The sequence below is a fragment of the Agelaius phoeniceus genome, chromosome 6, assembly GCF_051311805.1.
Source record: "Agelaius phoeniceus isolate bAgePho1 chromosome 6, bAgePho1.hap1, whole genome shotgun sequence".
NCBI classification, from domain to species: Eukaryota; Metazoa; Chordata; class Aves; order Passeriformes; family Icteridae; genus Agelaius; species Agelaius phoeniceus.
This window is the reverse complement of record NC_135270.1, coordinates 31217016-31232142: the sequence shown is the minus strand read 5'-3', so window position 1 is coordinate 31232142 and position 15127 is coordinate 31217016. Positions and strand designations below refer to the sequence as shown.

Below are 15127 nucleotides of genomic sequence, written 5' to 3'. Positions count from 1 at the left end.
GCCGCCCCGCCCCTCGCGCCCCCGCGTCCCCGGCCAACGGCAGCGCGCGCGCACGGAGGTGTGTCCCGCCCCCCCCCTCCCCGCGCGCGGCCCCGCCCCGCTCCCCTCACGGCCGCCCGGGGTTTTTCCACTGCGGCCGCCTCGGCCTCCCACCGGTGCGGCAGCGCTGCCGCGCCCCGCGGGGCCGCCGCCCCTTCACGGCCTCCCGCCGCACTCTCCGCAGGTCGAGGGCAGCCGCTGTCCCGCTGTCGCACCCGCCCCGCCGGGACACAGGCGGAGGCTCGCAGACGAGCAGCACCTCAGCCGGGCTCCCTGGCTGGCCACAGCGAGCTCCGGAAGCCTCCGTGCGGGAACGCTGCTCCGTGGCTTCGCTGGAGAAACGCGGGTGGCGCTCATCACCTGATGGCCTTGATAAAGCACTGAAGGACCACCTATCCAGCACCTGCCTCGAATATTGGTCTCGGAGCATCGTGGCTTGAGACGATTCTCAGAGGTCTCCAGCTGTTCCTATTCGAGGCACATTTGAAGGATGATTAACAAACGAGTTAAAAACAAATTAAAGTCCCCATCTTTCCCTGCTGTGACAAAGCAAGATGACTCCCACTGTCGAATGTGCAGTCTTTCTGTACAAGCTTGAAAGACAAGCTTACAGTTCATGACGTGACAGAGCACAAAAAATGGTTAGACAGGGAGTTCCCAGTGACACACACAAAAAAATCCAAGCAGTTTTGCTTTTTCCTCTTAAGATTTCCGAGTTCTCCTCCCGTCTCTATGTCAGTAACTCCCCCATGTCTTGTGAATGTGAATTATTGTTAACACTCCTCCAGGAGCTCACGTTTCTTTCTGTCCAGTTTACTGACCTGGCTGTTCATAGTGCTCTTACCTCTTCTACCTCCTACTCTGATTTTTCTTTCCCTTTCTTCCTGTCCCCACCTCTGAAGCTGTCATATCAGTTGTCATAACTCATGTTTATTTACTTCAGTCCTTCTCACCTGCCATTTCAAACCTTTCTTCCCTCTTTAAAAAGCCAGTTTTCAATTTATTGGGTTTTTGTCCTTTTTTACTTCATTGATGAACTTCTTTCATCCTCTTTTGAACTTCAGTTTTTGAATTTTCTTCTCCATTTCTGCAGTTCATTGTCTGCTGTTACTTTTTCCCCCTCCAGCCCAGCTCACCTATCCTCTTCAGCAGAAGAGGAAAGCCCATCTGTCCACCTGGTCTCTTGTGTCATAGTGAGATCCTGGACATACTGCACAAGACTTCCCACGGATGGCAGCCACCAGCCACTCCTCCAGGCAAAGCAAAGACCTTGGTAGTGATTCTCTGATGCCCTTTGGTTTTTCATGTCTCTTAAGACTCCTTTGCTGCCCCTGTGAGAACAAATTAACAGGTTTTTTATATATACAGTATCCACCCAAGAGCTCTGACAATACCATGAATTAAGTAAATTGCTCACAGAAAGATGGCAACTGCAATTAAAGCTAACGCTCAAAAACTGTGGTAGAAGGGAAAAAAAATAAAAATGCCAAAGAAATCAGGATGGCAGTTTGAAAGCCACAGAGCTGTAGCTTTGTATTACTGCCACGTAAGTCACATGAAGTAATAACTGAAATGCATTAAAGGGAGCACAATACAAAGACTCATTAAGTCTCTATGCAAAGCCAAGTCTCCAATTTACCACGTATTTAGATGGCAAAGGACCAGAAAACTCTGCTTTTAACCTTCGGGAAAAAAATCCAAAGACATTGTAGCTAAGTGTTGTACAGATGAGAAAATACATTTATGGAGTTGCAGATGGTAAGGACAAAGGGGGGAAAGAGAACCTTCTTGAGGAGAGGAGGTTGCATGGAGAGCTCACAGAAACTTTCCAGTATCTAAAGGGGGGCTTCTGGGAAGCCAGAGAGAGACTTTTCATCAGGAATTGTAGTGATAGGACAAGGAGTAATGGAAAAAGGGGAAATTTAGGTTAGATATTTAGGTCCAGAAATTTAGGATAGGTTAGAAATTTTTTCCTTTGTGTGTGGTGAGACACTGGACCAGGTTGCCCGAGGAGGTTGTGAATGCCCCAACCCTGGCACTGTTCAAAGCAAGGCTGGATAAGGCCTTGAGCAACCTGGTCTAGTGTGAGGTGTCCCTTTCCAAGGCGGTGGTGTAGAACTAGATTCTCTTTAAGGTTCCTTCCAACCCCTTAACAGTCTGTGATTCCATGAAAACCTCCGTCTCTTCATCACGCTAAGAGACACGTGCAGCCCCACCACACCGTGTGCCCTTTAAAACACAGACTCCATAAACAGAGGGAGCAAGCAATGAACTGTCAACATGTGCAAACCGCAGAAAGCGCTGATGTCATCGGGTTTAAGGACGGACGCCTGGCGAGGTACATCAAGCGGGACAGCCCACTGGCAGCACCGGCCGGCGGCCCGCAGAGAGGGAGCGGAGCCGGCCGTCGGCTCAGGCTCCTCCCGCGGGAGGCCGGCCGGCCCGGGCCCCGCCTGCCCGGCATGGCGGAGGAGCGGCGCTTTCTCTCGGCCTCCGGGGTGCCGATCGCGCTGCGGCGCCGCCAGCACAGCGCGTCCTGCCGGGAGCTGGCGGTGCGCGGCCCCCGCCTGCAGCTGCGCTCGCTCAGCGCCGCCACCTCCGCCGTCTGGCTGGCGGCCTACGGGCTCTTCGCGCTCTGCGAGGTACCGGCCCCGCCGCCGCCCTCGGGCCCCTCCGCGGCTCGGGCCCGGCTCGGCTGCTCCCCTCAGCCCGTGTCCGCTGTGGCACCGGGGGACCGGGGGAGTCCCGCGGGCTGGGCGGCCTTGGCTAGCGGCGCCCGGGGCAGGGAGGGCGGCCGCAGCCCGTGGGAAGGCGCTCAGCGCCGCTCCGGGCATCCCCCGCGCCCCGGGGACGCCGAGCTGATGGGGAGTGCTGGCAAAGGGAGAGCTGTGCCAGCCTCAAGGCCGCGGGCTGCCACCTGCTTGCCCCGGTGTCTTCTCGGGTGCCCCTGTTGGTTTGTAGCCTCTTAGACAGATTTATGTCTGCGTGCTGAGTGATGCCTGGCACATACTTGTGAGTCCAGATAAAACGTGCTCACTTGGAGAGATGAGTTGTGAGAATATGAAATTAAGAAGGAATTGAAGAAGGTGAATGATTTTTAATCCCCAAAAGGAATTTTTCTGAGTGACTCAGCACTGTACCATGAATGTCATCAATTTTCACAGCTGAGGCAGAAAGATGTTTGCAGTACAGATTTAAAAATCTGCTGATATTTAAACTAATGCTTTTGGATTTATCAAAAACTGGACCCAGATCAGTTATGTCCAGACTGAATTCAGTAGCTTAACCAAAGAAGCTGGTCACTGTGACCCATGCTCTGACTGTTGCACATCCGTTTTTTTCAGTAATCTTTCCTAAGAAATTAAGATAGAGATTGCATTATAAGTCAGTTGTCAGGAGTCAGACTGGAATAGATGGCTCATGTCTGAGTTTCATTTTTTCTGAAAGCATACAGTGGGTTACCACCCACTGCCTTCCTGCTTGCCTTTACACACACTCCTGCAGCCTACATGCAAGTGACTGCAATTCTTCCTTTTGCCAGGAAATCAGGTCTGAAAGTCTCTCTCTTTGTGAATTTCACTGTTTGTACTTCATGACTGTTTTTTTCCCTTGTGATAGCAAACTTTTGGAGAAGTCCTGTATACTTCCTGAAGCCATGGCTTCTTTAGCTCACATGGTGGTACAGGCCCAGCTTGAATGGCGGGGCTGTGCAGTTCTTCAGGAAGTGTCTGTTATAACTCTCATTAGTGGGTAGGTGGCCTGGAGTTCTCTAAAACATGTACCAGAAACAGATGGTAGGTTTTGGACCTTTAGAATTTATTACCAGGTCTTCAGATGACTTACTGGGGACTATAGTGTCATCAGTTATATGTTAAAATGTAACAGCAATCTCAGGATTGCAGCATGCAAAAGACATTGATCCTTAGAAAAAGTACAGGATAAAGCAGATTTTCTTTGCATTGGTATTTAAGGCAAAAAGAGGCTGAGGTTTGAACAAGTTTAGACTGGCAGTTCATAGTAAGAAAACCACCAGGGCAGTGTTTATCCTAAAGGCGGGTTCCTCCACTGTGAAAATCCACCCTTGGTTCCTGTAAACATTTCACAACACTTTTTTGTCAGTGACATCATCTTTAGAAGTTGGCATAATACACTCTCATTGACACAAGTGGCTTGTTTGGATTGAGATTTCTGCATTGAACTTGGAAGGAAATAGAATTTTCTTGCAGTTTTTAGTTTCAGCTCCCAATTCTTTAAGTGCATACAGCAAAGACTGATTTAAACTTCACTACATATATATCAGCCAGTCAGGTGAATAAAATGACTCTACCTAAGTAAAAATGCTTTGCACCTGTAGCTTTAATATACAATTTACTGTGCAATTTTACTTTCTCTAAAGCTGTGTTAAAGTGATTGTAGTACCAGAGCTCTGCCTTTTCTTGGCTTGTGTTACAGAACAGCATAGTGCTCTCTGCTGCCATCTTCATCACGCTGCTCGGCCTGATCATATACCTGCACTTCGTGAAGATTGACCAGGAATCCCTGCTGGTCATCGGCTCACTCGGCATTCAGGTGACTTCAGCCTACGCCTCAGGGAAAGAGAGCACAACCTTCATTGAGATGGGTCAAGTGAAGGATGTGGTTATCAATGAAGCCATCCATATGGTAATCATACAAAGTCTGTCTTCTTGTGTCTGGGCACACTCACAGCCAGTGTATTTTCATGAGCATGATTTACCAGAGCAATTAAACACAGCACCATCCATAGATGTACTAGCATCAGGAGCTTTATTTCAGATTTTTCTCCTTATTCTGTCATCTCTCACCTTTAAAGGAGAACTCAAACCAAACAAATAACCTCAAAAAGCCAAATCCATCCCTTGGATAATGCCACTGGCATTGAGCTAATGGGTTTAGTTCTTTCTGTTATGCTGTTCTTACAAATCCTGATGTCCAGCTCCATATGTAATCAAGATGGAGATGAGAAGCTATGACAACACAAACAATCGTTTTTCCTGTTGCCAGGGTTTTCTACAAAGCTCCTGTAGAAAAGCAGACCTTACCCTTCCATCATGGGTGTCTTCTTTCAGGTTAAAAACTTAATAGAAAAAAACCAGGCAAAATTATTTCTTTATTGAGTGAAAGCTATTGATAAAAATTTGTAGATTTGACTGTGACCTGGCAGGATTTGCCTTCAGCCCAGTGAGTTGAAACAGATCCTATTCCTGTGCTAACTCCAGGCAGTTTGATAGCATTTTTGTACTCCAATGAATTTTTTCTGTTTGTCTTGTAGCAAAAAGTTATCTACTACCTTTGTATCCTCCTCCAGGACCCTGAAGATCCTCAGGCAGTATCTGAGGTTGTGCCACTCTTTCAGGTGAGTTTGACTGAATGGTGGAGAGATCCAGATGGTGGTCTCTGTGTGTGCATCAGTTGTCTAAGCATATTTTTATTCCGCTACAGTAGCTGGTGACAGTTGCCTTTCCCTGGCTGGGCTGTCAGGGTGGGTGGCACTTGAAGTCTCACAGAACTACATAATGGGGATGGGTTTTTTTATTTGCTCTTCATTCAAACAGCAGGGAGTTGTGTCAATCTGAACCCAGCCAGGAGTTTGCATTGAACTAAAAGTCTTTGGCTCCCATAGGGTGCTGAGGACTTGTAGAGCTTTCTGTGCAGTCCTGTGCTCAGTTACCACCATAACTCTGGCACTGTGCTGCAGTTGACTTTTCCCTTAGCTCTGTGTACCAAAAGTTCTCATAAATCCTCCTTGGCATTGGAATGACTTCCCCTGCCTGCCCTGCTGACAAAGATCATGGTACAAGCAGTGACCAATTTGTTTAATGTATCATAACTTGTTTGTGTTGGTGTTACCTCGTCTCCCCTCTCTCTTCTCTCACTAACGTGTTCTGACTGTTCATAATCCCATTTTTAGAATGGATTTGCTTTGTGTGTGTTCATGCCTAACACAGCAGTGCCCTTATCCATGAGGGGTGGTAAGCAGCACAGAGGTACCTCACTTCTTAGACTGCTGAGCTGTAGAGCCTTCTCTGTCCTTAATTCACCTGCTGCTGGTGACTGTTTTGTAATCTGCCAACAGATCAGTTTGTGACTGGATACAGTCAGTCTGAATACTTAGGAGTATAAATAGTCTATTCTATTTACACTTTCTGCTAACTCAGTCCCACAATTGTAAAGATCTTTAGTAACAGTAATATAAATTAGATATTTCACATATAAACAAGGGGAAAAGTAGATTTGCCGGAAATCAACAACTACTAAATTCCAGATAGCTGCATTCAAGTACCTGATATTAGTTAGATATGTTGCTTTCCAGGTCTGCCTGGCATCTCTATTGCTGTATTGTTTCTCTTCTTTTTTTTTTTTTTTTTTTTTTTTACCATTCAGCTCTGACCAGTTTGGTTTTCATGGAAATATCTTAGCACTGGTAGAGTTGACTCCAGCAGCATAGGAGGTATGGAACTCTTCCATTTTGAAATGCAGTGCCTGTCTGTAATTATGTTAACATGCAAGTTAGTATGTTAGTTTTGAAGGAGCAATGATTAGTACCTTTATTGTGTCTCCTTCACTGGGTTTCTTTAAGTTATGGCAGCCTTCAAAAATACAATTTCCCATATCACTCAGCCCAGGAGCCTTACTGCACTGATTTGACCTTTTGTTCTCTCAAGCAGCTCTTGCAAGGAGGCATTTGATGGACTTTACACAGTAATGCTGTTGCAGGAGCTCAAAAGTTACAGGATCATAGGGACTGTGGGACCGTGAAACTTTCACTTCCTTGCTGGTTTTAAGCTGGTCCAGGTTAGAATTGCTGAAAAATCATTGTACTTTGACCACTGTTTGCTGTTTGGGTAAAATTAATTGGCGTTTCAGTTCAGAGCCTGATTCTCTGTTGTTTGACTTCTAGAGCTCCAAGCCACGACTGGACTGCTTGATAGAAGTGTACAAAAGTTGTCAAGAGATCCTGGAGCAGAGGAAGACAGCTCCACAATCAAGTGAAATAAAATGCTGAAAAAAAGACAGCAAACTTTCAGCAGGACTCAGAGGGACACGTGGGAAAGCAAGAAAAACTGGCCCATTAGCAGAGCTTTTTAGGCTCAGACAGAAGAAACTTTTTCTTGCCTCTCCAGAAAAGAATTATGGGGAAATAGGGCAAAGGGAGATAAGAAAATGCATCCATTTTTTACTGTTTCATGCATCTGAAAATTATGCTAAAATTATAAAATAACCTTGGCTGGATTGCCATAAGTATGCATTTTTTGGTTTTTATTTAACCCTTTGTTTGAAAATCACACTCTAAATACCAAAGCTGATGTGTAGGATCAGATAGTAACTTCCTGAAGACAGGAGAATTTCAGAAGGACAAAACCAGAAAATTAAACTGTTGCATTCGGTTATGTTTAATGGAATAAACATCAAAGAGATCTGAAGACTGACCTCTTCATGGATCTGCTTGAAGGAGTCCCATGTGATGGGGTCCCTAGAGGGAAGAGGGATCTGAGAAAGCTGATTGATAGTCAAGGATCATTTCTTCTGAGATTAAGAACAGTCCATCCCAATGAACAGGAAGTGAAGCAGAAATACCAGGAAGCCTGCATGGATGAGCAAGCTGCTCCTGGCAATGCTTGAACACAAAAGGGAAGTGTACAGAGGGTGGAATTAGGGACAGGTGGTGTGGGAGGAATATATCAACCCTGTTCAAGATGCAGTTAGAAAAGATAAAGCGCAGCTGGCGATTAATCAGTTGAAGGATGTCAAAGGCAACAAGAATGGTTTCAGTACGTGCTTAACTGTCAAAAGGAGCACAGGGAAAGTGTGAACCCATTGCTGAATGGGGCAGGGCCTGTTGACACGGGACGTGGAAAAGATGTGGCATTTAAAGGGCCACACGAGTTACTCTCAGAATATGAGGCACATGTGTTGTTGAAAATGATGGTAATGACAACATGAATGAAGTTTTATTCATCTGTGCTTTTGCAGTAAGTCAAGGTTGGGAAATTCTTCTTTGTTGAGATGCTAAAAGTTACCGTAACACTCAACTGGTATTTTTCTCTCTATATTCCACAACTCCTTAGTAATATTAATGAGGTGATTGAAGTGTCAAAAGCTAAACCCACAAGTTGGCAGGAGCCTGGATTCATGCTTATTTTACATACAATGCTGTACCATGCTTGTCCACATAATCTGTAAATGAACACTTGGCACCATACCATCATGCAATAAGGGGATTTGTGGGTTTTTTTCCACAGTCCTACAAAGTTTGAAAGACAGGTTAGGTAGCTCATGTCACAGGAAGTATTCTGGTTGTCCAAGTGAAAGGCAGCAGCTTGGGGATGTGCTGCTGCCTTTTGTGTCAGAAGAGAAAAGATGGCTCAACAGAGTGGACAGAGTCATGGGCTCAAGACTGTGCTGGGACTGCTGACTATGCTGTAAAAGTCCTATGAAGTCCTCAGAATGTGCACTAAAGAAATTACCAAGAAGCTGTGTCACAGCAAGAAGTCTGAAAGATAGCTTCAGCAATCTTTTGAAGGAGTGAACATCCTGTGCCCATGGTGTAGTCATCCACTTAAGCTAAGAGGAAATCAGCAGAGAGAAACAAGGAATCAGTCTAGGGCAGGTTTATACCAGCTATGTTTTGTGCCTGGATACCAAACACAATCTATGTTCATTTTTGTTTACATCAAGAATATTTTGGCTTTTAAAATAGTTTATTTCATTCAGAGAATAATACACATTTAATTCATGGTTTTTAATTCACAAGCTGCATTTTATTAAGACCAAACAGAAATTTCACAGTATCTTCCAGCCTTTTACTTACAGCAGTTAGGAACACAAAGGCTTTTGTCATCTCATTCTATGATGCATTAACAGTCATTGCCAAAAGCATTGATTAAAATAAAAAATTATTTTCTCTACCAAAGAATCATACAAAGTAGGTATCTACACAGGGTGGGGTGTTTGAAGACAGGTAAGCTATAAATAGGAGGGGTGTGTGCATCCATCAGAGTGGGGTGGTCCCTGAAACACTCAAGTATTGGTGAATATTTTTAAGAAATAAGGAAGAAAGAAAGAAAGTTTTGTGTATCATGCTTCTCAATTTAAAGTGCAATTGTGGCAAAAAATAATGAGTTTCAGGAGAGCTGCTGTTTATTTAACATCTCTGCTTCCTGTTTGCCCTGGTACAAGTCTCCTCAAGTCTCTGAGGACATGAGGAAAGTACAGCCTGGGGACTTCTATGCCTTGAGTATCCCCAGCACTGATGACAGCTCCAGCCTGTTGTGAAGCAGCTTTGTTACTGGTGGGATACCAGAAGCAAATTGTCAAACTGACCTTCAGATACAGGAGAAATTGTCAGGCACAGGTGATACAGTGAGGAGGAGTAACACTGTGTTTTCTATCTGACACAGCTGTACTAAGATAATTGTGAGAGAGAGAGGGAAAATACAAGCTACTATCAGGACATAGAGAGACTGGAAAGTATCTAAGGGAAAACAAAAATTACTAAATATCTTCTTAAAGTTATTTTCGGCTCAGAAAACTTCTACCCTTCTCTGTACCTTCAAGGGATGGTCTTTAAATTCATAACAAGTGGGTACATTACAGTATGTGCAAATCAGGTCACTGTTCATAGAATCTTTTCCTGTCTTAGGTCTGCCATACTATTTCTATCACTCACCAGAGGACGGTTTGGGGTTGGGTTTGTTTTGTTTGGTTGTTTGGGTTTTTTTGTTTTATATTACAGAGATGCTGATGAGGGATTGCTTAGAACAATTTTTGTCTGCCCCCTGCTCTTCTCTTTTAGTCTGTGGCCTTGCACCCCCATCATAAGCACGAAAAAAATCCTTCTTGATCTATCAGCTCCCCCATGTGCATTAGTTGGATGTGTCAAGGTTGGTGGCAGGTACTAAGGAGAAAAACACTGGTATGGTTGGTTTGTTTATTTGCAAATAACTGGTTTGCTATTACTGACTTTGGTCTAGTGGTTGGATTAATACTGTATTAATCTGGGAAAGCTGCCCATGAATGCATAATTATTATGAAGTTGAATGTGGTACTTTTCAAAGTGCAGTTATTCTTCCTTCGCTTTTTTAATGCTTCTCAAAATAGCTGAACTTAAACCAAGTAGATTTAGATTTTTTATGAAGAATTGATATTTTTCCTTTATTTGTTTAAAATTCAATAACCTTCTCATAATGAAGTCACTTTGAAACAGATAAAAAAAAAATCAAACCTACCAACATTCTTTAGGAAAGTCAGAAGAACATGAGTACACAATTGCTGACTACCTCCTCCTTGTTTATGGTACATGAAGGAAGCAGGAGTTTAAAAGAAGCAGCTTCTGTCAAGTCAGAATGGCAGAGCTTGTCTGGGAAGATCTGTCCTAGTTGCTGAAAGACAGAAAAAGTACAAAATTTGCTTGCCTTGTCTTCTTTTTTCTGAGATAATGTGCAGTTCCAAACACATCTACAACAGTGGTTATCAAAGTCTTAGAAAGTGCTTGTCTGAGAGTGGAGCATGTGACACATGGAGCCCTGCCCTGCAGCAGCAATCTAATGTTCATCTATTGCATAGAACAGTGTCAGTTTCTAAAATGCACCGGTCCTGTAGGTGCCAGGGCATTCTCTGACACTGTCCAGGTCCCAGCTGTTCCCAGTACTCAACATGAAAAGACCCTAGGCTTCCTCTATCTTTATTTAAAGTTGAAAATACTCTTAAGCACTGCTGAACGCTAATTCTATACTCACTATTTCAAGTCTGAAATCACCCTTGACTTGCATCAGAATTATTCTTGTGAGTTTAATTCCTCTTCCTTCTTAGCAATGTCTTTCTTTCATGTCTGAGCAATAACACAAAAGTTTATGTAGTTTGAAATCTGAAAATGGGAGGGATCAAAGAAAATATATGTACTTGTAAAGCAAGGCAGTACAGTAGGAGATGGAAGAATGAGTGCAGCTGTAATGACTGGAGCACTGTGCAGGCAAATGACCTGAGGAATGGTATTTTGGATGGAATGTGTCACAGAAAGGAAACTCCCGCACAGTCCCCCAAATCAACTTTTTTAAGAGAAAGTACACTGCCTCTACCTCTAAGGAACTTTTTCTATTATTATGGAAAAGGAATCAGAGCCTGCATTAATCTGTGGTATATAACCAACAGAATCAGCTCATGTGGAACAAGCCCTTAGAGCAGGGTGGGCCCCTTTGTGCTTCGGGGCACGGAAGGAAAAAAGCACCGATTTTCAGTCTCCCAGGGCTTCTTAGCAGGTGTTTGGCTTCGTGGGGGCTGTGTGGAACACAGCAGTGAAGGAGTCGAACGATAGTTAATGTAGCTGGCAATCAGAAGTGTTGCTTCAACAATCTGGGGAAAAGAGAAAATGATTAACTGTATGTTAATTAGAGGTAAGAATGCCCTTTGATTTTTCGGACCTATTGACCGCATGGCTTTTGTAAATGGCCTTCTCCCATGGAATTGTTCAGTTTTAAAATGAAGCCCTGTCTGTAAGAGTTAGGTAGAATAAGTCTCTTGTTGAAAGGCTCCAGCTTACAAAGGATCTGTTGAATATATATAGCTAGTGCAGCAGCCACAAGTACCAGTCCCCAGGGCTTGTACAAAACACCCAGCCCTGATGCTGCCAGCTGGAAAGAAACTCACTTTTCATTTGTAATTACCTTTGGAATTGCCATTGTGAAGAGGAGTTTTTCAGTGCTATTTTTTCCAGAACTTCTTTCTTTCATTTTACTGACTACAATCATGAAGTCATCTCGACAGCCTCCAAAGGTCAGCACAGAAGAGTATGAATAAGAGACCTTCAAATGCTGCAGACAGAGTTTGAAAAAGTCATAGTTCTGTAAAAACCTCCAAATGTCTACCTTAAACTAATATATTAGTTTATATTGCTACTTCGTGCAAGAACACCAGATCTCCAGCAGTGAAGGGCAGTAGATGGCTCTAAAGGTAAGAGCTGGCAGAGAAAGCTCAAGTGAGAATTGCATTTCTAGTTTTCTCCTGGTGTGCTCGAGGCCTCACTACTTCATAGTACAGATTTTGTTATATTCCAGATGGTGGTAGTAAAGCACACACCACTGAGATTTTGTAAGATGTATGAACATGTTTGCTGCCCTACCTTGAGCTGCAGCTGTAATTTTCCTTTGTCTGGAGTGTTCATAACACAAACATAACACTGCCTTCCCTCATCTCTGACTTTTACAAACTACTAATAATAATTCACATTTGAAGTTAAAGACAAACTGTTAGTGACTTTCACTGGACTCAGGGGAATGTCTTTCTGTGCTAGGTAAGGTATTCCTCTGAAAGTGTGTTCCTCAACATACCATTGTGTTATAATCCAGTATGCTGATACCATCTTCATTCACAGCTATCCAGACTGGACAGTCTTCTGATGAGGAAGGCAAAATAGGCTAGAGAGAAATAAAATTATGAATTCAGGTATTTCTTGAACACCACAGAATGATATTTCTGATATAAATATTGAGATTTAAGGATAAAGTGAAGATGAGAAAAAATCCTAAAGGCTTATTACTAAAGGCTTACTGGTGTGACCTGGTTTGATTTTTAAGCCTAAAAGCTTAAAAATCAAACCAGCTCTCCCCAAAATTTGGAATAACATTTTCAGATTTACATATACTTCTTGGACTAGTGGCACAAGAGATACAAGGATAACAAAGCCTTTGAAATTAATTAGATGCCATCAGTGTGGTTAAAAATGAAGGAAATGCTAGGACAGAGCAACAGCATGGCAACTCTGCTCAGCACAGAGTTATAAACATACGTGTTTATACTGCTTCTATCTGTCAGGAAGGCAGTGAAACCTGCTGGTTTCTATACCAAGTACCATCACATCAATGCCATTTTGTTTCTTACAAAATCTTACAGCAAATGTGCATCAATTGTCTGTTGAAGATGACTTGTTTTGATTAACAACAGAAAATCTTTCCTGGGAATCTGCTATTACATGGCTAATGCCATAGGCTTTGCTGTTTAATTGCTGAAAAGTTATAACATGCATTAACCATCAGGAATACCAACATTATTTCACCTGTGGGTCCACCTATTCTATATTCTGATTCTTCAGTATACTGAATTACATATTCTGTCAGTAACCTCAAATACCAGTAACCTCTTTTAGTCCTGAGAGTGGAAGTAACTGTCTTTTGAAAAATATATTGTATATTTATTACTATTTATTTTCTTGTATATTTATTCAAGTGGTCCCTTTCACCATTAGACTTTTCTTCTGTAACCAGAGCAGCTTTGACTTCAAAACAAGAGACGTAACCATGAAGAAGATCTCTCTCAAGCTTTCAGCAGCAGAAATTTCGGCTGGGATGGGAAAGATGGTTAATGCCAAAACCTGTCTGATTTCTCAGACAGCCATTATGTGCTAAGAAATTAGTTCAGGCATGAGCAACAGGTACAGAGCTCTAGCCTGGAATGGGGTGAGGGATGGTACAAGCTGCTGGGGGAACTGCTCCCTGCAGCTGTTCTTTCCCACTGATGCCTGTGGGCTGGTACCTTACCCAATGTGTACTTTTTATTTCTGTTTCTGCAACAGGACATTAGGAGTACTTGCTTCTCCCATGTGGCAAGGAAAGCATCCAGTTCTGTGTCAAGCAGAGAACAGGACTGAAGTAGCAATTCTCCTTATAGCTGGCACTAGCTACCAGGTGTGACTTAGGGGTGACTCTTCCCTTCCTCCCCCACTGTGGTATGTAAATGTTAATTTTTAAACTACCATTGCAGCCTTGATGTCCAGGAAAACTGCTGCCTCAGAAAGCTTTGGCAAGGCTTGGACAGGTAATAAGTGCTCTGCACCATGATCAACTGACACAGCCAGGGAACCTTCAGTATTTATTTACTGAACACTAGCAACCCCTAGTGCTTAGAATATACTTGTCTTCTTTTTCAACCTATATGGTACCAGGGCTGCTTGTTCAGAACAGAATTGTTTGATTTTTTCCCTTTCTGAAATAAAAGCATTTTCAACTCGTGTTACCAGAGGCTGTAGGTATGTCTCTTCTCAGGTAACTCACTCTTGGAAACAGAAAAACGTGTGCTCCAGTTACCTTAGCAGCAAATATTTTGGTTCCAAAGAGAGGCCATTTACGGGCCACCGTCAAATAAATTCGAATGCATTCTGGTGGAGAGCATCCCTGCAGCACCATCCACTTTGTCACCAGCCTGTCTGTCAGTTGCCTTTAGGAATCCAAGACACAAGACAGTATTACTTACTAATGTCTTCCAAGGAAAGATATGTAAACTTGGAACAGTTAATAAATGTACTTCTTCACTCCAAAAAGGTTATGCTACACAGCACTTACAGATGGGGCTGTTAGCACTATCAGTTCTACAACCTGAATTTATTTTAGCTTTTCTCTACTTCCACATACTTGCTTACCTTCCTCATACCTTGCCTGTAGTATGCTTTATAAGGAGTGGCAATATGTATTAACTCACTCTTGATTTGGCTCACTAGGGATGGTTTGGCAGCTACCTTGCTACATGCAGATGGAACTTGCTTCCAAAAGGAGGTAACTGTGTTACTTCCACCACTGCATCCCTAAGTAGCTTACAGTCTGTAGGAAGACCATTCTCTCACTTTAAATCAGATAGATCTGAGATCTGTGGCAACATCTGAATTTTGTATTTAAGTTCTCTGCATTGTGTGTGAGAATTTCTAAGTCAGAACATCAAAAAACCCTGCCAAAATATGTCCTACCAGAATTACTGCATGGCCTAAAGCAACCCATATAAGCTGGCTTTATGGCTTATTGAAAATGTTAGGCATCTGGATTCACTTGGGGGAAGTGTAAAACATAAAACTCAGAATTCATCTCAGGCTTGGGTTAGTTTTCTGAAACTGAGATGCCTAATTTGGAAGTAAAAGGCCTAAATTTCTTGTCTATGGCAAAACTAGTTGGTGATTTGTCTCTTTTTATATTGCTTTTTCTTTTAAGGGAGCCTTTTCCTGACACTTTTGTTTTGTTTGCATTTCTACATCAATAATCTTGACAGGGCTCCTTGAAACTTCTTAAATGTAAAGGCAATTTGGCAAGTA

At 43.2% G+C, this 15127-nt stretch overlaps 2 protein-coding genes across 4 annotated transcripts in view; one reads left to right on the top strand and one right to left on the bottom strand.

The window, feature by feature from the left end:
* The first annotated feature begins 2291 nt into the window (after positions 1–2291).
* PIGH (phosphatidylinositol glycan anchor biosynthesis class H) lies at positions 2292–7299 on the top strand. Its single transcript, XM_054635510.2, has 4 exons — positions 2292–2681; positions 4492–4701; positions 5330–5413; positions 6959–7299. Exons 1-4 carry the CDS (start codon positions 2307–2309, stop codon positions 7061–7063), a joined length of 774 nt encoding a protein of 257 aa, XP_054491485.2. The 5' UTR covers positions 2292–2306; the 3' UTR covers positions 7064–7299.
* Positions 7300–8740: 1441 nt separating this feature from the next.
* Positions 8741–15127, bottom strand: part of PLEKHH1 (pleckstrin homology, MyTH4 and FERM domain containing H1) — a 73158-nt gene continuing 66771 nt past the window's right edge. For 2 of the 3 annotated variants that reach the window (XM_077180320.1, XM_077180319.1), the window contains exons 26-29: positions 14136–14265; positions 12384–12470; positions 11721–11867; positions 8741–11409 (exon numbers count right to left, since the gene is read on the bottom strand). In XM_077180320.1, the coding sequence (XP_077036435.1) occupies positions 11233–11409; positions 11721–11867; positions 12384–12470; positions 14136–14265 (541 nt within the window). In that variant the 3' untranslated portion in view covers positions 8741–11232. The remainder of the gene's footprint in view (positions 11410–11720; positions 11868–12383; positions 12471–14135; positions 14266–15127) is intronic. The other variant, XM_077180321.1, reaches the window with a different exon arrangement.

Excerpts from the sequence above, each read along its gene's own strand:
- PIGH (XM_054635510.2), top strand. The coding sequence starts at position 2,307 with ATGAACTGTCAACATGTGCAAACCGCAGAAAGCGCTGATGTCATCGGG. Across the intron at positions 2,682-4,491 it reads GGCTCTTCGCGCTCTGCGAG|AACAGCATAGTGCTCTCTGC; the intron begins GTACCGGCCCCG and ends CTTGTGTTACAG. Across the intron at positions 5,414-6,958 it reads AGGTTGTGCCACTCTTTCAG|AGCTCCAAGCCACGACTGGA; the intron begins GTGAGTTTGACT and ends TTTGACTTCTAG.